We start from the raw sequence: 27,402 nt of genomic DNA, 5'->3' as shown, positions 1-27,402 counted from the left end.
GTAATCACCATCTTATCAGAAATTTTTACTAGCACATAGGCAAATTTCGAAATCTGATATGGTGTAGTCTAAGAGTTTTAAACACATCCTTATAGACTAACATATAGTTCCTCTTCTTTATCTTAGGATTTACTTGATTGTCTTCCAATGTTCTTCTCCTGGATTAATCTGATACCTACTCATTACTCCCACTCAACGGCAGTGTACGGCAAGGCATACAAAAGCATATCTAAGACCTCTCACTGTTGATATAAGAAATTCTTTCATGGCTTTATCTTTTCTGGAATAGTTAAGACTTTTCCTTAGATAAATAAAATCTATACCTAAGAAGTTGTGAAGCTTCTATAGATTGCCATTAGAAAGAAAATGCTTCAGCATCTTACTAAAGTAAGTTGCTTGCATTAGAGTAAGTAATTACCAGGTATACCACAAGCCATAGGTTTAGATAAACTCAAACCTATAATACTAGGAACAGGAAGTTTCGTTAAGTCCATTGAATGGACTTATAAACGAAAATTTCCTTTTATGTCCTTGTAATAGAAAACTTTAGGTTACTCCATGTGAATGGATTAAACCATAGTTCTATTGGCTTTCTTCTTAGTTTCTTATCTTGACAATCCATTACTTGTTTAAACTCACAATGGATTTTAATCACTAGTATCTCCCAAGTCATAAGAAGGCGAGTTCCTAGAAACTCTCCCACTACGACAAGGTACCGTGAATTATGTCGAAGAAAACTAAATGGTATTGACCTCTTCGGTTGTGACAAGACAACAGAGGCAGTGGGATCATCATATGTTAAATAAGATGATAGAACACTTTTGGAATCAAGAATTAAATATCTCCTTTATTTGCTACTTGTTTTTCAGACTTAGTCATTTTCTTAGAAAAGTAGTATTTGTTTGAATAAACACTTTCTTATATATTGACAATGGGATGGTCCACCCCTAATCACTTAGAATAGCTAACAAACCATGGTTAACAGTTCTAGCTTTTCTTAAGATTTTGATTAGGTCATCCATGAATCTAGTAACGATTTACATTAAGTATAGAACCATTACATCATTCTGAAATTGTATTACCATAGAAGGATTTAGGCAACGACTAGTAACTAATCATCAACATGCAACTCGAAATTTCTGGGGAGGTAAGTTTGGATATAATTCAAAAATCAATTTAATGATCTTTGAACTGCATATCTACTAACTATTTCTCCACCCCTATTAGTTCGCAAGATCTTTAACCACTTACCTTAATGGTTTTAACCATTGCTAGAAATTAATGAAATTTTTCAAACATTTCGAATTTCTTGCTAAAAGGTATAATCTAGAGTTATCGTTTGAAGAATACAACGAAAAACTCATATCCACCCCTGAATGTACATTCATCTGCGAATGAGATGAACTACTTTCAGTAGATATAGGCATATTAACTCTTTGCAGAGATTGATCTTGTCAAATCCACTATGAACAAGATACAAATGCCATAGATTAAAAAAAATGGTAGTGTCTATTGATGACATAGGTTTAGTTACATCAAAGAGTTCTTAGAATACTGCAAGTGGATCCTGGTCACAGAATACCTAACTCATATTCCATACAGTTTTAATCCATTAATAGAAGATGGATATTAAACACTTTAGAAAGTGTAACTGTATTGTATTCTGGAATTAGAAATATAAGAAAATTTCTGTTTGGATTCTAAAATTAAAGTCAAAGACTTAAATTTATACCAAAAATAATGAGTAATTCTATCTTGGACCAGCACTATTAATACAAACTCTAAGTCAGATTTGCCCATACAAGTAGGAGATTTCTAAGATTGAGGTTTTATATCAATTGGGAATAGAATTTCGGGATTATAATCATATGCGTCATTTAATTTCTTAAGAGAAAATATAGAATGACATGAAATGATTTATAGACCATCCATCCAATGATATGTTTTGAAGCTAATTCGAAATGAATAAGCTAAGAGGAATTAGGATAATTTCGTTTATAAATAAGAATCCAACGATGCTTCGATTAGCGAAAGACAAAGTAATCTTATTTATGTAATCTTCTTGTTTCATATTGTAAAAATACTAGTCTAAGGTGTCATCAATTGATGAATAGCTAGATGTCGTATATACAATATTTATCTTTCGAGATCTAACATTATTATGTATGTCTAATGGTGAAAATCCATTAGGGATTTATCTCATTAGAAAAACAAACATGTTAGACCAACAATGAAGATTCGAAATTAAACTACAACTTAATAACAGAAAATAACATGGTTCAATACAAATTCATACACAATTCAGAAATTATAAGCATATAGCAAGTAGGAATGACTAGTGAAAATACTAAAACATACAATCCTAAATAATTTCCAAGGTTTTCAACAAACTGATATCAGTGTCCCATTTAGGCGAGAGTCAAAGCTACCATTCATTGAATAGAGTTGTCAGCTCGTCTAAAATGTTAAACATTCTAGCAACCTTTTATTCGATCAAGATTGGAATTCAGCGTTGTCCCGTTTAGGCGAGAGTCAAGGCAATTCTATCTTATGAGCTTCCACCATTGTTTCATAATTTGCAAGTCAAGTATGGTCGCCACCATTAGGGTGATCCATACCATACAAAACACTTACAAACTACTTATCATGCGAGGTTAAACGGTGCGAAATTGCTAATGAACGTTCCTCCATTAGGGAGGATTACTCACTAAAACAAACACGGTGTAAAACCCACAATGGAGATCGAATGTCTCTTGATAATAAAGCTCATTATTTAAAGAGAGTTGTATTTTCTTTGATTCTCTTTATTTATTCTATTTATTTTAAATATATATTTATTTAATTAAAATTTCCAATTTAGAATGAAAAATTCTAAATATAAATTTTAATTTAATATTTATAAATTTTACTTAGATGGATATGAAAATAACATGAATTATTTCCATCTTAGTAATAATTTCCAATAAATATTTAGAAAAATATTCAATTTAAGTTGTTACAAAATTAATTTACAACTCAAATTTAATTTTCTATAAATATATATTGCATTTCGAAAAATTAAAGTATATAAGAATACAATTTTCGAAAAATGCATATTAAAATAAAAAATAAATCATGGAAAAATTATTCTAATTTAATGTTGGCCCAAAATTAATTAATAAAATTAATTTACAACAAAAAATATAATTTTCCTATTTAATTAAATATATAAGAAAAATTTCAAATATTTAAGTATGATAATGAAAATCAACTTAAATATTAATTTTCTATTTAATTAAATACACTAGAAAAATACTTCAAGCAAAAATATCACCTATCTAGATTTTCCTTTGACTAATTAATTCAATTTCTAATAATATACTTTAATTCAATTTATTTTAAATTAATCAATTAATGAAAAAATCATTGATTTAAGTTGGTCCAAAATTAAAATAAATAATTTACAACTTTAATCTATTTTTCAAATAAAATTCGAAATTCCAGCATTTAAGAAATGCAATTTCGAAAATTGATTAATAAAATAAAGAAGAAATATATTTTGAAAATTATTTAAATTTAGTTGAAAAAATAAATTTCAACTAAAAATAATTTTCTATTTAATTAAATGTCATGAAAAAGAAATATTTAAGTATGATGATGAAAATCAACTTAGATATTTAATTTTCAAATTAATTAAATGTATTAAATTCAAGAAATAAATAATTAAGTGTAGAGAAGGCTTAATTATTAATTTCTAGTTTAACACTAGGAAAAATATACTTAAAATAAATTGTACCAAAATTAATTAAATAATTAATTTCACAATTTATAATATTTTCCTATTTAATATTAGAAATAATAAGTAGTCTAGAAATAACTATCTAGAAAATATCTTATTTGACTAAGTATCTTTTTCACAAAATTTGAAAATAAATATCTAATTTAAGTTGTATTAGAAAAAATTTAGAACTTAAATATTTTTCAAATTTAAATTTAATTAAATATCAAAAATTAAGTTGTAACCACTTAATTTGAAAATATTCCATTTTAAGTTAATATTCGAAAAGATATTAACTTAAAAAATATCTAAAGAATCTTAATAACCAATGCCTAAAATTCCTCAACTTAATTTTGAAATTTGAAATTCAAAAGATATTCAGATTTAAGTTGGTTAGTTGTAGATAACTAAATATCAACTTAAATAAGAATATTTAATGAAAAATTTAAATTAAGTTCCAGAAAGAATCTAGATGGTTATAATTCTATATTTAATTAAATACAAGAAAATACATATAGTTTAGCTTAGAATAAAAAATTCTTTAAACTATAATTTTCTTAAATTAATTTCAAAATAAATGAAATTAATTATGTTGCTAATCAATTTTATTAGGTTAAACTAGTGTAATTAACCTAGTACAGTTGTTCAAATCAGGCAAATGAGCCTTCACAATTGGGGTGGTTCATGTGAGGGGGTGCTGGGTTCAGTATGTCGTACCCACTTCTATAGCTCCCAACTCTCACACAAGGCCCAAAAGAGAGGAATTTAACCTTAATAAGAACAACTGTTATTAATTGAATAGGCCCAAAAACTAAATGGGCCTAAATAAATTCTATCAATAACTATGATAATTTATTTTAGCAACATTAACCTATATGCATCTATAATAAAATTAAACACATAGGCTCACACAGGCACACTTTGGATGGGTCCTATCATGTTGCTAGGTCATACACAGATGAAAGAAGATTGTAAATATACCTGTTACAAATTATTATCTTGACCAAGGGAGCCATCAGATCATTAGATCTGGTAAAAAGTAACCATGGCTATTTGCAATCAAGTAATAATAGGTTTTGAAAACTTACACATAAGCTAAAACACATACTCCTGCAACAAGGTTAGCTGGATAGTTGGATGTAGGATTTATTTAATTTTAAATTAAATATTTAATTTCGAAAATAATTAATTAAATAAAAAAAAATCGAAAATTTTAAAAGAATTTGAAAAAAAATTCGAAAATTAAAAAAAAATTAAATTTAAAATTAAACCTACAATTTTGAAAAATTAGGTTTCAACCAACCTAAATATCATTTCAAAAATTTGCTAACTACTTTTAAAAATTAAATGTTATTTTAAAAATAAAAATTAGAAAAGATAAATGAAATATCTTTTCAGATTTTAAATTTAATTAAATAAATAAAATAACAAAATTTAAAAGTTAGCAAAATATCTTACATCTATTTAAAATTACATGATTATAAATATCTTATTTTAAATTTAAATAAGGTCAAAATACCTAAAAAGATTTAAAAAAAAATCTTAAAAGATAAGATATAATTAAAAATATCTTAAAAGATAAGATATTTTAAAAAATATCTTAAAAGATTTTATAAATATCTTATAAAATCTGACCTTAAATTTTAAAAAAAATAAGATATAATCAAATTTAAAAAATAAGATAGATTTTTAAGCAAGAAGATAGATACTAATTCTATTCAAATTCAAATTACACTAATATCTTGAATTAAATTTAAAAATATTAAATTAATTCAAAATGATAATTAGAATTGAATTAGGAATAGTAATAGTATAAATACAAAACTATACAAAAAATTGGAAGTTAATTCCATGAAAAAGCATGAAAAATCGAAGAAAAACAAAAAAATTCGAAACTGTACGGATAGATTTGCGATCGCAGGAAAAAATCAGCACAGCCCCGATTTTTTGAAAATTTTTTCAAATCTTCAAAAAATCATAACTAATTCAAATAAAATCCAAATTAAGTTCTCTAAAAGGCTAACTTGCTTAATTTTTTCCATAATATCCAATAAAAATAATTCCAGAGATAAAATCGCAATTATTTTTCACGAAAATTTCACAAACATCAATCAATCATCAAATAACACTCAATACAACATGATACCATCCAAAGAACATACAAACAATCGTTTTAAAGTCCAAATTTCTTGCAAGTAAATCAATTACCATGGCTCTGAGGCCAGTTGTTGGAAATTATTTTACCAGGATCTTAGATCTACTCACAAGTATGTTTATTAACACCCTAAATATGAACTTTCTAAAACGATAAATTAAACACACATAAAGTTTAAGAAACCTTACATTGGCTGCAGCAGAATATAATGACTCCTTCCGTTCAGATATCTAGCCCTTGATTCCTTTCTGTAGCAGAGCATTATCAATATCTAAACCTGGATCTCTTTCTCTGAATCCTTGATGCTGAATCTCCTTTGCTGATGATCTTTCTTCACGATCTTCCTCACTATGATTGAGGTATTGCTTGATGTGTGTGGGCACTACTCTAATCACTAGGGATTTCGAAATTCAAAGGAAGAAGAAAGAAGAAGTGGTAGCTAAAGATAGGGAGAGAGAAGGCTCAGTTTTTCTGAATCAGAAAGTGTCAGAAAAAGTCTAATTTTCCTGAAGCCTTCACTATCTATTTATAGCATTCCACTAGGGTTAGATTTGAATTATATGGCATTAAAATAATGAAAAAATCGACTTAAAATAGCTACAAAGGTGGCCGGCCATACACTAATGGATTGGGCCTTACTTTTTTGCAATTTTGCAATTTTAACACCTTTTGTATCTGATTTTCTCAAAAATGTCAATTTCCTAATTCAATCATTTAAATGCCAATTCTAACTATTTAATAACTATAAATAATTATTAAATAATATTGTCATTTATCATATTTATTAATTGAACCATACAAAGTATCATAATTAACAAATATGCCCCTATAAACTCTTTCTTTACAATTTCGCCCTTACTTAGTGAAAATTTCACAAATAGACATAGTCTAATTCGTGAATTATAATTGATTAATCAAAACCAATTACATGAGTCTTACAAGCAATATTATCTCAACTAGTGGGGGGACCATGGGTCTATATAACCGAGCTTCCAATAAGTAGATCAAGAATTTAGCACTAAAATTCACTAACTTATTAATTCTTCGTTGAATCCACGCATAGAACTTAGAATTGCACTCTCAGTATATAGAATGCTCTATATGTTCCACCATATAGACACATCATTAGTTTTCCATTTTTATAATCCTAATGTGATCAATGATCCTCTATATGAATGATCTACACTGTAAAGGGATTAAATTACCGTTACACCCTACAATGTATTTATTCCTTAAAACACTTGACCCCGTATAAATGATATTTCAGCTTATGTGAAATGAGTACTCCACCATTTATGTTCGTTTGGTCAAGCTCGAAGGAGATCATCCTTTGCTTACTATTCGCCAGATAGAAGCTATAGATTCCATGTTTATGATAGCGCTCCCACTCAATTGCACTACCGTGTTCCCAAAAAGTACGTATCACCCTGACCAAAAGGTAGGCTTAACTAACAATTCAAGGAACACGAATAGCCTTTCAAGATTGAGCCTAATCATAACAGGATTAAGATCATTTGATCTAGGATCAACTAGGCGATATTGACTTGAATAGATATTACGGTAAGTTTAATAAATCTAAGTCAAAGTTCAATATCGGTCCCTTCCGATGCATACTCCATGCATCCAACCTGAGCTTTACTTTAACCAATGCTCTGGAAAGAACATAGCACTTCTCCAAATGCAAGTAAACTCTGTTGTAGATTATCATATCAGTAAAACCCTATGTCTGATAAATCTAGGAAACTTTATTCACATAGTCATGTTTACTTTCCAATGTGTTGACGACACAATAAACAGGATCAAGTATGTGAACAGGGTTTCAGATGAATCTATACATTATGTACATATAATCATGAAATAAATAATGTGAACCATGCAATATTAAATGTTATTTCTAATCTATATTAATAAGTAAATCTGATTATATTGAAATGAGTTTTATTTAGGGCATAAAACCCAACAGGTACTTCCTCTCAATATGCTTGCCTATCTTGTGGCTCCTTAGTTCCATGGAGTTGGTCACTGCTCCACTATTACTTCTAGAACTACTTCCAGAGTAGAGTAGAATTTCTTCAGCTAAACTGCTTCCAGAGCAGTGTAGAATTGCTTCACAAGCTGCTACATATTTGGCTTCCATGGTTGAATCTGTAATACTAGTTTGCTTGATGCTTATCCAGGCTACAACTCCACCAAGAGTAAATACTGACCCAGATGTCGACTTTTGACTATCTTTATCTGATTCAAAATTAGAATCAGTATATCTAATAGGATTTAACTCTCCACAAGAATATATAAGCATGAGATCTCTCGTTCTCCGAGGATTCTTGAGAATATGCTTTACAGCAATCCAGTGTTACAAATCTGGTTTAGATTGATAATGGCTAAGAATCCCTACAGTGTAGCATATGTCAGGCCTTGTACACAACATTACATACATTAAGCTCCCAAATGCTGATGCATAATGGTACTTTCTCATGTTCTCTTCGACTTAAGGAAACTTTGGACATTGATCCTTACATTGAATAACTCCATATCTGGATGGTAATTGTCCTTTCTTAGAATTATCCATTGAGAATCTTTCTAGCACCTTATTAATATAAGTTGCTTGAGAAAGTGCTAATGTTCTCCACTTCCTATCTCTATATATTTTGATCTTGAGAACATAGCTTGCTTCTCTCAAATTCTTGATTTGGAATTTATCGGCTAGCCACTTCTTTACATCTGATAACCTTTCTACATTGTTTCCAATAAGTAGAATGTCATCAATACAAAGAACTAGGAATACCACTACATTACCTTGAAAGTATTTGTATACACAGGCTTTGTCTTCATTTTTCTTAAAGCCATACTTTAAAGGTGATATTCCAAGATCTAGAGGCTTGCTTCAATACATAAATAGATTTAAGAAACTTGCACACCTTTTGATCTTTCCCTGGTAACACATATCCTTTTGGTTGTTACATATAAATGACTTCATATTTCCATTTAGTAAAGCAGTATTGACGTCCATTTGCCATATCTCATAATCATATGTGACAGCTATGGAAGAAGAATGTGAATGTATTTAAGAATTGCCATAAGAGAGAAATTTTCTCATAGTTTATGCCTTCTCACTGTGTGTAGCCTTTGGCCACAAGCCTAGCTTTAAAGGTCTCTACCTTTCCTTCAGTATTTTTCTTCTTCTTGAAAATCCACTTACACCTTATAGGTGTAATATCCTTAGGTGGAGTTTCACACTCCCACACTTTTTTGGTGCGCATGGAATCTATTTTTGAATCCATGGCATTGTTCCACTTATCTGAATCAGGGTCTTCCATTGCTTCTTTGTATGTCAATGGATCATCCTTGTCTGTGTCAGAGACAAGAACATGTGCTTCATGTTTATAGCAGACAAGTTATCTCACAATCCTCCTACTATGACGATGTACTTGGGGTTTCCTTTTCAAGAACTGTGATAACTGTTGTTTGTCGATACCCACATATCTCAATATAATCTCCGTAATTAATAAATTACGCTTTATGATCATTCAATGAACCCTTATTAATTACCTTAAGTAAGATCATAATCTTACTTCATTATCAAAATAATTACATCTTTAATAAAATATGTCTATTTAAATATCATTTATTTTTTGGGATATTACAGGTAAGCTGGTAACGAACAAGTCAAAAAACTTGTGCAATACATTTAAGCTAAAGTTTAACTATCTCAATATTAAGTTCAAATAATATATCATCAATTAAGTGATATTGACTTAGAAAAGATATAATGGTAAGTTTATGATATTTTTTTCATTGTTAATATCGGTCCAATCTGATATATAGTTGATACATCTGATTCTGGTTTACTTTACTAATTCCTTAGAGAAGACATTTTACTCACCCAAGTGTAAGTAAACCTTATCGTGGATTATCACGTTAGTATAAATCTAGTGCACTGATAAATCGTGAGGATTAATAATTTGAAGCATCTAATCACAATTACTTTCAACTGTGATGATATCACTATAATTGTGAGTAACTATATGTTCACAATTTAATAAAACTTATATATTAAAAATATAATCATCTAACAAACATGTGAATAAAGCATATGATTAGGTCATGGTATGATTTATGATCTTTATTGAAAGTAAATAAGATTACAATGAAATTGAGTTTTATTTAGGGCATAAAACCCCAACAAACTCTCACTTGCACTAATATAAAACTAAAAGTGAATTTTAGTTTAATCTCGTATACTTGATGCCTTGATCAAATGTAGTATTTGGCATAAACTATGTAATAGGATCTGATAGGTTTTATTCAGTATCAATCGCTTTGACCATCATATTTTCTTTAGTCCCGTAGTGCATGAATTTATGTATTCCTCATCTATATGTTTTACTCTTCTTAGGGTGCAGGATTCTTTACTGGTTGGAAATTGCATCTGTGTCATAACGAAGTCACACTAAGCAATTATTCCATGCTTGGAATTGTGCCAAAGTCTGTATCAAACATTCTCGAGTATGAATAATTTCGTAATTGCTTTTAGGGCATCCTTATTATTCAACCTTACTGGTAAAAATAGTGATTCCACATAGGCTTTTACACTTCTCCAGAAGTACTGCTCCACCCCAGAGTAATCACCATCTCATATATATGACTTCTAGCATTGACGCAAGTCTAGAAATATGAGTTAGTGTAGCCTTAGGGTTTTATTGTACCACCCTTACAAACTAACATATGGTTTCTCTTCTTGTATTTCAAATGTTCCTTTCTGAAAGGACTTAATACTACTCAAAGCTCCCATTCAACAGTAAATATCTGGTCTAATTTCATACAAGAGTATTCATAAGACCTCTTACTATTGATGCTTAGGAAATTCTTTTCTTTGCCTTTATCTTTTCTAGAGTAGTTAGAAACTCCTCATAAGATAAATAAACTCCATATATGGAAGTCATGTGACCTCTATTAGAGTTAGCCCTTAAAAAACGTTGTAGCACCTTACTAGTGTAAGCTACTTGCATTAGAGCAAATCATTTGTTTTACATGTCTTGACAATTTCTCAAACATTGTTTCCAATGACTAAGATACCATCTATGTAAATTTTCAAACATATCACAAGTACTAGTGTCTTACAAGCCATACTTAGGAGAGTTCCTTAAAGCCCTCCCACTACGATAAGGTAATGTGACTTTCTATTAAGAAACATAAGTGGTATTATCCTCTTCAGTTGTCACAACTTGCATTGGTTCAACAGAGGCGGGGGATCATCTTTACAATTGTAGAAGTTGACGTAACACTTTTAGAGTAAAATCTCCACTTCTTTGCTACTTTGGTTATAGTGTAGTCCACCTCTAATTACTTGAGATTAGCCAACAAACATGCAAATCTCAGTTAGCAGTTTTAGCTTTCTTTAAGGACACAATCGGGGCATCCCTAGATATAATTATGGTATACAATAAAATCTTATAAAGATTTTTGCTGTGAGAGTTTTGTCACATATGATTACGAAATTAAGAATGGTATTGAAAACTATTAAAGATATATGTCGTGGCAATAAATTAACCAGGCTGTATTTTAGCAACAACATGAGCTCTACAAGGTCAAATGCACATTGACTTTGAGCTAATTGTTAGTAAAATAAATTTAAGAGTAATAAGGTGTCTAAAAAATATAATAAGGACAAACTCCATAATTTGTGTTATCTAAATCATTAAGGATATACCACTTAAGGATTTTTAGGAGCTTGTTGCTCATACATGGATGCGGTATTATTTAAGATCATGCTAGCTTAGTGGGAGTTTGTATTTAAGATCATCACTATCTATAGATTAAGGTACGGTTTTGCTATTTGAGTTATTCTCTTTGAATCAATAAATGTATTCTTCAAATCTAATTTTATACGCTTATAATAATATGTAATATATAATAAGGACAAACTCCATAATTTGTGTTATCTAAATCATTAAGGATATACCACTTAAGGATTTTTAGGAGCTTGTTGCTCATACATGGATGCGGTATTATTTAAGATCATGCTAGCTTAGTGGGAGTTTGTATTTAAGATCATCACTATCTATGGATTAAGGTACGGTTTTGCTATTTGAGTTATTCTCTTTGAATCAATAAATGTATTCTTCAAATCTAATTTTATACGCTTATAATAATATGTAATATATTTATCTATGATTTAAATTTTCTTATTGCATATTTTATGAGTGAAAAAGAATTCTAACAAGAGATACTCCTTAAAAGTTATTACAAGACTTGATACTTAATTACACTAATAGCAATATTGATGCGTAGGAGGGTGCTAGACACTACTAGTGCCTTTTATTATTTCTCTATTAAAAGATAAGACCGAGGCCTTTCTTACTTCTTAAATAATTATAAAGATATTTTAGTTTTGGTATTAATCATATCTTCGTATATTTATCTAAGTATAAAGCCATTATGGTCAAAAGATAAACCAAGTGAAATAAAAGTTGTTAATTGAAGAGTTAATACCATTTTAGACTTTTTATTTTGCAAAAGTTATTATGTTTTATTAAATGACAAAATGGATCCTGTACTTGACCTCAATTTTCGATAATTTTTTTATTAAAATATAACCAACTTGAAGATAATTTCTAGCACGAATAGATATATAAAATGTAACCAGTTATGTTATAATACCTCTATATCGAGTTATTTTTAAGTTTTATTGTACAAGAAAAAATAATGCAAGGTCATCTTTAATACTATTTTACAAAATACAAGGCCCATTTTATAATTTAACAAAATAAAAAAGCTAATTAATTACTTTTATAAAGCATAAAAACCAAAATAATATTAATCCTTAATTAAATCAATCAAATAATTTTCAAGAATGAGACAATAAAATTGTACACTCATATACATGAAGCTTACGTAATAACGAACTCATGATATTTTTTTTGAGTAATTTGCGGCTAAACTCTCCGAACTTTCAATTCACTTGCAATTAACCCTTTAAACTCAAATTTTTGTGGTAAAACCCTCCAAACTATTGAACTGTAAGTAAATTTAAGGTGACATCTATTAATCACAGTTAAGTGACAAGATAGACTGTTTATGTGTACACTCTTATACACGTGGTACGTACGTTTATATTGGTACACATAATATTAAAAATTACAAAAATTATTTTAAAATTATAAAATAAATAAATAAATTATTTTTCTTTTCTTTTCTTTTATTATTTCTTCCTGATGACTTTTCCTCTCCCTATACTTAACTCTTTCTCTTCCTTTCTCAAAACTAATCTTAGATCTGAGCTTCCATCTCTTCTGGCACCGATGATTAATGGCGGATCGGGGACTCACATCTCATCGACAAACAAAGCTACGAGCATGATCCTGTGATCTGCACTCTCTCTCTCTATTTTCTCCTGATGCCGACAGACAAGGCACACGCATGATGAGCATCACCGGAGCCCAACTCTCGGTATCGTTGTGGTCCTATTCTCATTCTAGTTTCGTGCCTCTCTCACTTGGGAAGTTTAGAAGAAAGGTCTATTGTGCACTGTTTCTGCAGTGATTTACTGCATTTAGAGGGTCGAAATGTTGCTTATTAGGAAAATAGGGCTTGATCTATACAGTGTACAATAAGGGTTCATTTGGAACGCCATATTAGGTTGTATTGTATTGTATTGTATTATATTGAATTGGATTATATATCATATTTTTATATAATACTATGTTAAATTTTAATTTATACTAAAATATTATATATTTAGGTTTCTATAAAAGTTAATACCACATATAGTTTTACATAAAAATATTGCATAAAATAAAATTCAATATAATACAATACGACCTAATATGGCGTTCCAAACGAGCCCTAAGTGTACAATAGAGAAAATTAAATTTTAAGTTTTCAATAAGATTAAGTATACTAATTTGCAAGAGATTAAACAAGATGATATATATTGGGTTCTCTTAGATCTAAGTTCAATTATTATTTTTCAAATATTGTTCGACCCTTTTTTTTTTTCAAATCAAAGTTTGGATTTGTGTCATATTTTAGTGTTGATTTGAAGTGATTATTATTGCAAATATTATGGTTGCGTTAGTTGTGGATGGTAGTGGTAATGGTGGTGGAGTGGTGGCAATGGTGATGGAGGTGGTGGTGATGGTGATGGTGGAGGAAGAGAGCGTGGAAAGAGAGAGAATCATTAGCAAATAAAGAATAAAATAAAAGAAAAGAAAAATAATTTATTTATTTATTTATTTTATAGTTTTAAATTATTTTTTTAATTTTAAAATAAATTTAGCAATATTTTTTTGATAATTTTTAAATGATAATATTATGTGTACTAATATAAATGTGTCATGTGTATAATAGTGTATACATAAGTAATTCATGTTGGTACTTAATTGTGGCAAATGGATGTCACCTTAGATTTGATAACAATTTAGTCTTTTGGAGGATTAAACCACTAAAATTTAATTTTAGAGAGTTAATTATAAGTGAATTAAGAATTGAGAGGGTTTAGCTGTAAATTACTTTATTTTCTAAAGGGACATAATATTTTTATTGATTACACAAAAATATACATTAATATTTATCACTACTCTTAATTAAATTAAGGTAGTTCGAAATTTGAATCTTTTGTCTATTAAAAAAAATAACTACATAAAGCATATTCTTTTTTTTTTCTTTTTTGAAGAAAGGATGTATCACATTAAATCCAATCAGCTGTTATAGGAGCACTAAGCATCTGTCCACAAATCAACCCCTAAGGAACTAGTAACAGACTTTGCTAGTGCGTGGGCCACACCATTCGCAACACGTGAAATAGCACAACAAGAACCACCAACAACAACAGCTAAGAGAGAAATAATCTCCTCAACAATCGGTTTATACATAAAATTAGAATTCGGAAAAGTAATCCAAGAATTAACAACAGAAGAATCCGTCTCCACTCTTACCAACCTGTAGCCCAGCATAGATGCCCACCGCAACCCAACACGCACAGCCAAAAGCTCAGCAACCGCAACCTGAAGCTCCCCAACCCCACCCACCGCCCAGGCCGCCCACACTTCACCATCCCCCCCCCCCCCCCGAACAACCCCCCCAAACCCAGCAAACCCCCTACCCGGAGTAACCGCCGCATCAACAGACAACACAAACTCACCCCGCATTGGAGGACACCATCTACGAGAGACGGCCGAACCCCCAACAACCCCACTCCTCAAAGCCGCCCCCTCAACCCCCACACCCGCCCCATGAAATTCAACTAATGTCGCATGCGCAAGCTCGACAATTCCACACAACCGTGATTGTTTATGCCCGAACAAGACAGAATTCCTATCATACCACACCCACCACCACACCATGGAAATCAACTCAAACTCCTCCTTACTAAGCACATCAAACAAATAAACCAGCAACTCCGCCAAAGAACCCATCCGACCCCGGTATAAATGATGCCAAACCTGCATATTAGTCCAACGAGGAAGTAAAGATGAGCAAAACACTAAAGCATGCTCCGAAGATTCCACTTCCTCCACACCTACTACACATCGGTTGGACAAGAACCTTGCGCCTAATAAGCTGAGAATTAGTAGGAAGAGCCCTATGATACATTCTCCAAAGGAAGATCTAAATAAGCTTAGTCCGCGTTCGGGTGGAGGAGGTAAAAGGAAGATGGATATTGAGTATAATAATGAATGTGTCAAGAAGGGAAGAAAAGATGGAATTTCGGAATTGAATCCCGAGGTTATGAATTCAGTATTGGCGAAGTCTGTAGAGCAAGCTCGCCAGGAGACATGAGTTTGTTATGTTGGAACGCCCGGGGCTTGGGGAACCCTGGTGCGTTGACAGCCTTCCGAGCAGTGGTTCGTAAGTTCTCCCCAAGTTTAGTTTTTTTGTCGGAAACTAAACTTTATGGTGGTTGGGCGGAAGGTATTAGGCGACAAGTTAATTTGTCAAATAGTTTTCATGTTGATTGTGTTGGGAAGAGTGGTGGCCTGTTATTATTATGGAATTATGATTGGGAGGTGAGTGTTAAGTCGTTCACTTCTGGTCATATTGATGCTCTGGTTAAGTGCCCTGGTAGGGATTCATGGCGATTCACTGGGTTCTATGGTAACCCAAAGGCGAGTTGCCGGTCTGAATCATGGAGATTGTTATGTAGACTTAAGGATTTATTTGATCTTCCATGGATCTGTGGACGTTTAAATTTTTATTTTTATATTTTTACGGTTTTCCATAAAAATAACACAAAAATAATAAGAAAATTACATAAAAGTAACATGAAAATAACATCTAAATAACATGAAAACAATAATAAAAAATAACATACAAATAACAAAAAATCAACAATAAAGTAATAAAAGTATAATATAAAAAGACTATTTAAAATTTCATAAAATTGTATTTTTATAAAAAAAATTTAATTTTTTTTTTATATCAAGTTTTCTCCTGCAGTTTTGCAATGCTCGATTGTTTTTTAATATCATGTAAAATAATTATTAATTGTAAAAATTAATAGGGGCTTCAGCTCCCTGTAGAACGTCCCAGCTTGCAAACAAAGAAACCTAACGAAAACAACAAATGAAATGCCTGTTTTGTTTTTTCTAATGATGTTTCTCTTTTGTTTCTTTCTTGGAACATTAAACTTTTCAAAATGTTTACTTTACTAGTTCACTGTACACACCATATCATGATCCCATACTCATACCCTTTCCCTATGCCGTTTTGAAAGTGACTCCATGCTTTTTAACCTGCGATCGACCATTTTGAGGTGAAGGTTTCTTTCCAATTACTTTTCTTTTCTTTCCTTTTCTATTTCTTTCAATAAGAAGTATTTATTATGCCTTAACATGAAGATGGCGACTCTGATTTGTCAGTCTAAATCTCTTATTATTGTTCGTTGACTTTTTTTTGTTTGTGTGTAAAAGTAAAATTGTAATTTTCATGTTCTACATAGCCTCAAATTCTGACTTGTGAAAGTCTGATGTTATAGTTTTTGATTTTTCTCTGTTTGTGTAATAATTATATTAATAATAAAAGAAAACTTTGATTGTTTTTTATGGATACCCTTTTTGAAGAATTACTTGTTTCTTCCATGAATGATTTTAACTTCAACCAAGGTACAAATCAAAATATTGTGGAAGCTTCTTCACATGAAACAAATCATCCTCAATTGAGTGATTCAAATTTGGTTTCGGTGGGAGATTCTCCTGGCTCTTCCTCTGCCGATTCCTTTAATGCTACACTTAAGTACCTAAGTGAGATACTCATGGAAGAGGAAGACTTGGAGAGAAAGTTCCTGATTTTAGAGGACCCTTTGGCACTCCAAGCTGCTGAAAAGCCATTCTATGATCTCCTTGGCCAGAATTATCCCCTTTCTTCTAATAAAGGTGAAAATTCATCTTCTGATCATGTACAATCTGTTGACCATTTTAGGAGAAGTACAGGGGAAGCAAGTTCATTTTGTCATATGGGCAAAACCCAGATCTTGGATTTGGAGAGTTTGGAATGTAATTTACTTGATGAACAGAAGGGAAAGAGGAGCCTTGAAAGAGAATACGGTGAGAGTGAAGAAGAAAGTAGGAAAAGCAAGCAATCAGCAATTTATAGTGATGATTCTGAGGCAACAGAGATCATGTTTGACAGAGTATTACTCTATGAAGGTGATACCACTCAATCTACTGTGTCAACTGTTCGTCAGAAGTCTTCACAGAACCACCAAGCAAAAGGGTCTGGTAGAAAGGTGCGGTTTCCAAAGAAAGAAGGTAATGACAAGAAAGAAATGGTGGATTTATGGACCCTTTTGACTCATTGTGCTGAAGCAGTGGCTGACTATGACCAAAGAACTGCAACTGAACAATTGAGACGGATAAGGCAGCATTCTTCTCCTTGTGGAGATGCAACTCAAAGATTAGCTCACTACTTTGCTAATGGCTTTGAAGCACGCTTGACTGGGAAAAAGACAGCTTCATATTCAGCTCTTGTAAGTAGTGAGATGTCCTTTGCTGATATCTTGAAAGCTTACCAAGTATACATTACTGCCTGCCCTTTCATGAGGATGTCCTATTCATTTGCTAACCAAACAATTAAGAAACTAGCAAAGAACGTAAGAAGTGTTCACATCATTGACTTTGGTATTCTCTACGGTTTCCAATGGCCCGAGCTTATCCAACGTCTCTCAAAAACACCAGGAGGCCCTCCAAAGCTTCGAATCACAGGAATTGAGATACCCCAACCAGGTTTTCGACCCTCGGAGAAGGTGGAAGAGACTAAGCGTCGTTTAGAAAACTTTTGTGAGAGATTCAATGTTCCATCTGAGTACAATGTAATTGCTCAGAAGTGGGAAACAATCCGTTATGAGGATCTCAATATCGATCCAGACAGAGATGAGCTTGTTGTGGTTAATTGTTTGTATCGGTTAAAGCACATACCAGATGAAACAGTGGTGATGAACAACCCAAGAGACACTGTGTTAAAGCTGATAAGGAGAATAAATCCTGACCTTTTCATACATGGTGTTGTTAATGGTGCATACAGTGCACCTTTCTTCATGACAAGGTTCAAAGAGACACTCTTTCACTACTCACCATTGTTTGACATGTTTGACACTACCGTACCTCGCCAGGAAGAGTACAGATTAAAGTTTGAGAAAGCAGTGTATGGAAGGGATATAGAGAATGTGATGGCGTGTGAGGGGTTGGAGAGAGTTGAGAGGCCAGAGAGTTACAGGCAGTGGCAGGTAAGGAACACAAGAGTAGGGTTCAAGCAGATCCCACTTGACCAAGAAATCTTTGAAGCTGTGAAGAACACTGTGGACTCAAGTTACGACAACAATTTTGTTGTTGAACAACATGGTGAGTGGTTGTTACAAGGTTGGAAAGGACGACGTATATATTGTCTCTCTTTTTGGAAACCTACTTGAGAGGTAAGTTAAAGACATGACTAGCTAGCTTTAAAGCTTATACTCTTGTCTTGGGCTGTGTAGTGCTTTTTCCTTTGTAAAACATAAACAGTACACTTAGTAGTCTCCTCCCACATATACCATATCTAACATGGACATTGTTGATTTTGACTCATGTCGCTATGTCCTGACCTCACCTGACCTTGGCAATTTTATTATGAGTTTGGTGTTGAATTAAGATCGTTTTAGTCTCATAACAAAAAAAAAAGGTTTTAGACTTAGTTGCTATGCTTTTGTCAGTAGATTTTTTTTTAGATGCTCATATGTATATGAATCATTATTAGCTTCGATGCTATGGAAACGATTACTAGGAATATTTTCACGAGTCTTTAATGTATGTTGATTTATTTAAAGGAAATTTACAATTTTATATATTTTATAGTATTTAAATTACATTATTATTATTTATTCAAAAAAAAAAATTACATTATTATTATGTGCATAAAAATTTATTTGAGGAATGTTGATTACAATCTCCAATTACATCATCTTAGTCAATCTTCACGTTTAAAATCACATGCCAAAATATTTTTTTAAAAAAAAAAAAAAAATTCACAGCGATATTCATTATAGTTACAGTATCATCCTTGTAAATTTTTGAAAAATTCCGAATAGTTTACAGTACCGAAAACAGAATTCCTAATATATCAGATTACCACGCGCGTTCAAAAACCTTCAAACATATTTTCAGCACTGTAAACTATTCGAAATTTTTCAAAAATTTATAAGGATGATGTTGTAAGCATAACAAACACCCCGTGAAAAAAAAATTGAAAATAAATATTCCGACATGTAATTTCAGGCGTGGAGGTTGTAATAGGAGGTTGACACTAGCACTCCTCAATTTATTTATAGTTTATTATACATTTTTTTCTTTTGAAAGATGTATATTCAAAAAGAGCAACTACACAAGTTTAGGCAAGTCCGCCTTTACAAAGACAGACGCACAATGGGGATAATAACCCAACCACAACTTATTACACTTTGAAGAAATAGCCAATTTGGCAAGAGAATGAGCAGCCTTGTTGCTTTGGCGCCCTACGTGATTCACGGCTAGGCAGTTTGTATATGCTAGGGAGTCTTTAATCTCTTCTAGCAGCGCACTCCAATCTGTGTTAACCTGACTGTAGCCCTTCAAGAAGTTAGCCACCCGAAGGCAATCTGTTTGGATGATAAAAGGGACAGTCGTTGTTTGGATAGCCAAATTAATTCCCATCCGCAAGGCCAAGACTTCAGCAAGCTCCACCGAGAAATAGCCCTGTTGCTGCTGAATTTCTGCTGCTATGACATCGCCCGAGTGGTTCCTTATTAGAGCTCCCAGCCCAATCGATGAATCTGTGCATTTTAAGCTTGCATCACAGTTGATGCAGTAGCTATTAGCAGGTGGTCCTTCCCAGCCGAGAGGAGGGTTTGCATGAAGTTGGCTGCTATGATCTTTCGGGGATATGTTATTCATTATGAAATCGATTTCCAGTTGAGCCCATTGGATCCACATCTCAGCAGGAGGAAGGTAAATGTTGAGACGTTTCGTGTTTCTTCTGTTCCAGATTAGCCAAGACATAATTATAAAAAAAAGGAAGTCTTCTTTTGATACGTGGTGCTGAATGTGGATGAGCATGTCCAATGTGTTGTTTCCGCTTTTTTTGAGAATTGGCCAAATTGAAAATCGCCTCCAAATGTTTTCTGCTGAGGTATAAAACCAGAGACTATGATCGATTGTCTCTTCTTTCACACCACACCAGGAGCATAACGGATTGATCTTCATGCCCCGATGCCTTAAAATCACATTAACAGGTAGCCAATTATTGCACATTCTCCAGATGAAGTTCCTGATCTTTGGGGGGGCCTCAATCTTCCATATTCCTTTCCACCAATTCTTTGTTATCTCAGTCTCCGAGGGACCTGCTTTCATTTCATCTTTTGTAGTCTCTTTGTAATCGCTCCTCGCAGTATAGTTTCCGTTCAGAGTGTAATGCCATACAAGATCATCATTTTTGCTTGTTGAGCAAGGGGCTACTCCAAGGATCATTGGACTGTCATCCGAGTGAAAGCAATCTTCCACTATTTTTGTTTTCCAGGAACCATCATCATTCTTTAAGTAGTCTAGAGTGGTCCCTTGAGGCACATTTGCCTTGGTGCGCAAAGAGAATGTTGAGGGACGGGGAATCCATTTATCTTCATTGATGCGGATGTCTCTACCTGAAATAACCATCCACCGAACCCCTTTCTCTATGATTTTCCTGCCCCATAAGATGCTTCTCCACATAAATGATCTGTAGCCTCCTATTTTAGCCTCCAAAAAACTTGAGTTGGTGTAGTAGCAAGCTTTTATCACCCTTGCAAGCATTGAATGGGGGTTATTTATTATTTTCCACCCTTGTTTATGTTGGAAATTATTTTACCAGGATCTTAGATCTACTCACAAGTATGTTGATTAACACCCTAAATATGAACTTTCTAAAACGATGAAATAAACACATATAAAGTTTAGTAAACCTTACATTAGGTGCAGCAGAATATAATGACTCCTTCCGTTCAGATATCTAGCCCTTGATTCCTTTCTGTAGCAAAGCATTATCAATATCTGAACCTGGATCTCTTTCTCTGATTCTTTAGTGCTGAAACTCCTTCTTGCTGAAAGTCTTTCTTCACGATCTTCCTCACTATGATTGAGGTATCACTTGTTGTGTGTGGGCACTACTCTTACACTAAGAATTTCGAAATCTCAATGAGGAAGAGAAAGAGAGTGGGTTCGGCCAAAGATAGGGAGAGAGAAGGCTCAGGTTTTTCTCTGAAGGAAAAATAAAAAATTTAAGTGTAATTTTCCTGAAGCCTTCACTATCTATTTATAGCATTCCACTAGGGTTAGGTTTGAATTATTTGGCATTAACATAATGAAAATATCAGTTTAAAATTCAAACCAAGTCGCCGGCCATGTAGAGTAATGGGCCTTACTTGGATTTTGCAGTTTTCTCAATTCTGCATCTGATTTTCTCAAAAATGCCAATTTTCTAATTCAACCATTTAAATGCCAATTCTAACTATTTAATAAATATAAATAATTATTAAATAATATTGTCATTTATCATATTTATTAATTGAACCATACAAAGTATCATAATTAACAAATATGCCCCTAAAACTCTTTCTTTACAATTTCGCCCTTACTTAGTGAAAAATTCACAAATAGACATAGTCTAATTTGAGAATTATAATTGATTAATCAAAACCAATTATATGAGTCTTACAAGCAATATTATCTCAACTAGTGCGGGGACCATGGGTCTATATAACCGAGCTTCCAATAAGCAGATCAAGAATTTATAACCTAAATTCACTGACTTATTAATTCTTCGTTGAATCCACGCATAGAACTTAGAATTGCACTCTCCGTATATAGAATGCTCTATATGTTCCACCATATAGACACATCATTAGTTATCCATTGTTATAATCCTAATATGATCAATGATCCTCCATATGAATGATCTACACTGTAAAGGGATTAGATTACTGTTACACCCTACAATGTATTTAATCCTTAAAACACTTAACCCCGTATAAATGATATTTCAGCTTATGTGAAATGAGATCTCCACCATTTATTTTCGTTTGGTCAAGCTCGAAGGAGATCATCCTTTACTTACTATTCGCCAGATAGAAGCTATAGATTCCATGTTTATGTTAGCGCTCCCACTCAATTGCACTACCGTGTTCCCAAAATGTACGTATCACCCTGACCTAAAAGTAGGCTTAACTAACAAATCAAAGAACACGAATAGCCTCCTGAGATTGAGCCTAATCATAACAGGATTAAGATCATTTGATCTAGGATCAACTAGGCGATATTGACTTGAATAGATATTACGGTAAGTTTAATAAATCTAAGTCAAAGTTCAATATCGGTCCCTTCCGATGCATACTCCATGCATCCAACCTGAGCTTTACTTTAACCAATGCTTTGGAAAGAACATAGCATTTCTCCAAATACAAGTAAACTCTTGTTGTAGATTATCATATCAGTAAAACCCTGTGTCTGATAAATCTAGGAAACTTTATTCACATAGTCATGTTTACTTTCCAACGTGTTGACAGCATAATAAATAGGATCAGGTATGTGAAAAGGGTTTCAGACGAATTCATACATTATGTACATATAATCATGAAATAAATCATGTGAACCATGCAACATTAAATGTTATTTCTGATTTATATTAATAAGTAAATCTGATTATATTGAAATGAGTTTTATTTAGGGCATAAAACCCAACAAACTCCCACTTGCACTAATATAAAACAAAATGGGCATTTCAAATAATCTCAACACCTTGATATACAAATCAAGTGTAGTAGTAGTAAACTCCTCGTAATAGGATGTGAAAGGTTGAATTAAACACAACCTTTTCTCCACCATTACTCTTCCTTAATCACAAAATCATTGATAATGTGAAATTCCTCTCTATATGTCTACTCTCTTTGGATACTGGATTCTATACCTTTGGCAACTACTTTTGGTTAATCAAGAAATAACACTAGTAGTTTAAGGCAATTTGGAATGGTGCCAAAAATGTATAGAACTTTCCTTAGACTGAATAAGTACCTTTCCTGCAACTTTAACATTCAGTCCCTTTCTGGTAGACCTAGAGACTTCAGATAGGTTTTTACACTTCTCCAAAATCACTATTCCACCCCCAGAGTAATCACCATCTTATCAGAAAGATTTTCTAGCACAAAGGCAAATTTCGAACATATAGTTCCTCTTCTTAATCTTAGGATTTACTTGATTGTCTTCCAATGTTCTTCTCCTGGATTAATCTGATACCTACTCATTACTCCCACTCAACAGCAGGTGTCTGGTCTAAGACATACTAAAGCATATCTGAGACCTCTCACTGTTGATATAAGAAATTCTTTCATGGCTTTATCTTTTCTGGAATAGTTGAGACTTTTCCTTAGATAAATAAAATCTATGCCTAAGAAGTTGTGAAGCTTCTATAGATTGCCATTAGAAAGAAAATGCTTCAGCATCTTACTAAAGTAAGTTGCTTGCATTAGAGTAAGTAATTACCAGGTATACCACAAGTCATAGGTTTAGATAAACTCAAACCTATAATACTAGAAACAGGAAGTTTGTTAAGTCCATAGAATAGACTTATTAACTAAAATTTCCTTTTATGTCCTTGTAATAGAAAACTTTAGGTTATTCCATGTGAATGGATTAAACCATAGTTCTATTGGCTTTTCTTCTTAGTTTCTTATCTTGACAATCCATTACTTGTTTAAACTCACAATGGATTTTAATCACTAGTGTCTCCCAAGTCATAAGAAAGTGAGTTCCTAGAAACTCTCCCACTATGACAAGGTACCGTGAATTATGTCTAAGAAAACTAAATGGTATTAACCTCTTTGGTTGTGACCAGACAACAAAGGCAGTGTGATCATCATATATCAAATAAGATGATAGAACACTTTTGGAATCAAGAAATAAATATCTCCTTTATTTGCTACTTTATTTTCAGACTTAGTCATTTTCTTAGAAAAGTAGTATTTGTTTGAACAAACACTTTTATTAGGTTATTTTTAGTATTAATTTTAAATTAAGTTTAGTATATTTTTAACTGAGTTTTAATCGTGTTTGGAGCATTTTTACGCTTGTTATCTTTTATTTTTACAGATTTAAAATAGAAGAAGATTAGAAAATATCAGAGAAAAAGATGGGAAAAAGATAAAAATATCATGATATTTAATTTAGAGAAAATTGTGCAAGCCGAAACTTCAAGCCTTAATTCGACGATGTTTTGTTCAGATTTTGGAAAAATTCAAAACATGAACGTTCTAGATCTCTCTTTTATCTTTCCAGAACATCTTGAATCGTCAAATTCCAAGCAATATCGAGAGAGTTATGACCAAAATACTATCCGTCGACGCAGCATAAAAAATATCTCGTTTGAGGTTTCCCAAAAATTTAAATTCGAATTGGAATTTAAACATGTGCGTTTTTTTTTTCCATCTTTTTAGGCCTTCAATGCCTATATAAAGGGAAGAAGGGAGTTGATTTAAGCAAGCAATTTCAAAGAGAAAAAAAGAGAGAATTCAGATACAGAGTGGAGAGATCAACTGCAACGGAGGAGGCATACTTCTCATGATTTTCAGCATTCTTCTCTTCTTCTCTTCTCTATTTTCATCTCTTCTCTTAAAGTTAATATGTGTAATTGTGCTTCAATAAACATGAGTAACTAAACACTTTATTAGGGTTAGATGGATATTGTTTGACATTGTTTATGGTTTTAATATGATTTATTTCCCCCCTAATTTCTATGTATTCTATTTTATTTGTGCTTAATTACTTTTAATTGTCTGGCCACCAATTAACTGTTTATGATTTTGATGCGAGATCTGAGAAGTGAGTGTCAAATATGCTATAGTAGAATAGAACTGAATTTCGATATAAGACGAGAGTACCTGTATGGTTTAGATAGCTTATAGGGTTTCTGTGTTTAATGCCTGTTGCATGTTAAATTTATCACGAGAGTAGAAAGTTTACATGTAATTGAGGTTTATATATCTGAGAAGACTATAAATTACCTTACTAAACCTGCTATTGCATAGAAATTAATATTAGGAAAATAATCATATTAGGCCATATTCAATAGAAACAATTGAAATCAAAGCCCTAGTTTTTATTAACTTTTAATTTTCTTGTATAATTGTTTCTTACTAGTTTCTTATTCTTAATTCTTTCTTTATTTTTTATTTAACCAAATAGAAGTAAAAGTTTAATTTTAACGTACTTAACTACACTCCCTGTGGGATCGACCTCACTCCTAGTGAGTTTACTACTTAAAACGATACGTACACTTGGGTGTGCTAAATATCGCAACAAGTTTTTGGCGCTGTTGCCGGAGAGTGATAGTTAATATTATTAAAAATTAAATTTTGTTCTAATTTGGTTTTTCTTTTTAGTTTTAGTATTAATTTTGTTGTTTCAAATTTTTATCTTTTTAGTACTAATTTAGTTTTATTTTTTTTAATTTTACTAATGTTTTACTTATGAGTTTGACCTACAAGACAAATCCAGATGCTATATCTTGAGGATTTTGCCCAACAACACAATGAGCCATTCTATTCTGCTTGGAGGAGATTTAAAGAGTATGGAGAGAGATGTTATCCCACTTTCTCAAGTGGATGTTTTACGTGGCTCTTTTATAATGGACTTAATAATGAAACAAGAAGCTGGGTTGATTATGGAGCAGAGACAACCGGAGCACCTCTATTAATGAGAGGCTATGATGTAATAAATCTGTTGAATAATATGGCAGATTTTGATTACGACTGGCATTGGGATCCATCACTTCAGGGTTGGAGTCACCAATACCCACCTTATTGCCCAAATTCATCCCAACAAACTGAAAAAGAGGAGCAACTACTAGCACTTTTACAATCACTTCCAGGAGAGATTAATCGCTTAACAGACATGGTGAGGTCCTTATGTGATAATTTAGTGGCTCATGATTCAGAATGTAATAACTCCAATACTGAAAGTTATGAGAGTTGTTGCTACAATGAAGAAGGGTCATTAGTTGAGTACAAGGAAGATAATGAGCCTACAATTGAAGATCAAGATCCTTGTGAAGAGGAACTCATTGAATATGAAATCACAAGTGAGGGTATGAATAGCCACGTGGAGAGTGAGCAACAAGAAGAAGGTTTGTTAGATCAAAGAGTAGATACTGTGACATTGGAAGATGAGAAAGCACATAACATCATTGATTCGACTTCATCAATGATATAGACTAATAAACCACCAATGAATCCATATATTTCATCAACACCATATTACATCCTCTGCGAGCTACGAAAGGCTTCTCCCCAAGCTCATCATCCAAAGTCTTATGTTGTTGGTATTGACTTTGATTCAAACTCATCGCTTGCCAAGCTTGAAGGCAAGTACAACAACAATTTTCAAGTTGTCTTGCATGACGCTTATTATGGGCGTCAACCGCTTATTGATGTGGCACCCAAGTAAGTTTCCTTTCCTTGTTCTTTAATGTCACATTTGGGACAATGTGTCACTTTAGTTTGGGGGAGGAGTGACTTAATTTTTATTTTGAGTTTTTAAGTTTTATGTCTTTTAATTTTTAATTTTTATTGTTGTGAGTCAATTTTCTTAATGTAAATCAATTTGAAAGTAGGTAGATAGCATGATTTGAAAAGTTCACTTATTTTCGAAAAATCTGTGTGCTTGGTGATATTACGTTCTTGACTAATTTCAATTTTGAGCATGGAATCATATTAGGTAATTTTCTAGTAATTGAATTGTTTTATGTATGTTGATTGTGGAATGTGGAAAGTTGTTTGGAAATTCTAGAACTTGCTTGCTTGCTATTTGAGGCGAAATAATAAGTTATGCATGACTAGGAAAGTGATTTAGGCAATTTTTTTTAAATCGATTGTGCTTGTCAAGCCATCCCTATAATTTTATCCTAGTTACCCTTTTTGAGCCTTAACTTATTTTTTTTCTACACATATTGAGCCTAAGAAAAAAGA

General features: G+C 32.3%; 1 protein-coding gene across 2 annotated transcripts; it reads left to right on the top strand.

The window, feature by feature from the left end:
• Nucleotides 1-16,383: 16,383 nt before the first annotated feature.
• Nucleotides 16,384-19,229, top strand: LOC115718867 (scarecrow-like protein 14). Of its 2 annotated transcripts, XM_030647677.2 has the most exons (2): nucleotides 16,389-16,665; nucleotides 17,015-19,229. In XM_030647677.2, the coding sequence occupies exon 2, from the start codon at nucleotides 17,164-17,166 to the stop codon at nucleotides 18,814-18,816; it is 1,653 nt and encodes a 550-aa protein (XP_030503537.2). In that variant the 5' UTR covers nucleotides 16,389-16,665; nucleotides 17,015-17,163; the 3' UTR covers nucleotides 18,817-19,229. The 2 variants fall into 2 exon arrangements, with proteins under 2 accessions (XP_030503536.2, XP_030503537.2); XM_030647676.2 differs by having other exon boundaries at nucleotides 16,384-19,229.
• The last annotated feature ends 8,173 nt before the right edge of the window (nucleotides 19,230-27,402 follow it).

The sequence above is a fragment of the Cannabis sativa genome, chromosome 2 (genome assembly GCF_029168945.1).
Source record: "Cannabis sativa cultivar Pink pepper isolate KNU-18-1 chromosome 2, ASM2916894v1, whole genome shotgun sequence".
Taxonomy (NCBI): domain Eukaryota; kingdom Viridiplantae; phylum Streptophyta; class Magnoliopsida; order Rosales; family Cannabaceae; genus Cannabis; species Cannabis sativa.
This window is presented reverse-complemented; position numbering and strand designations above follow the sequence as displayed.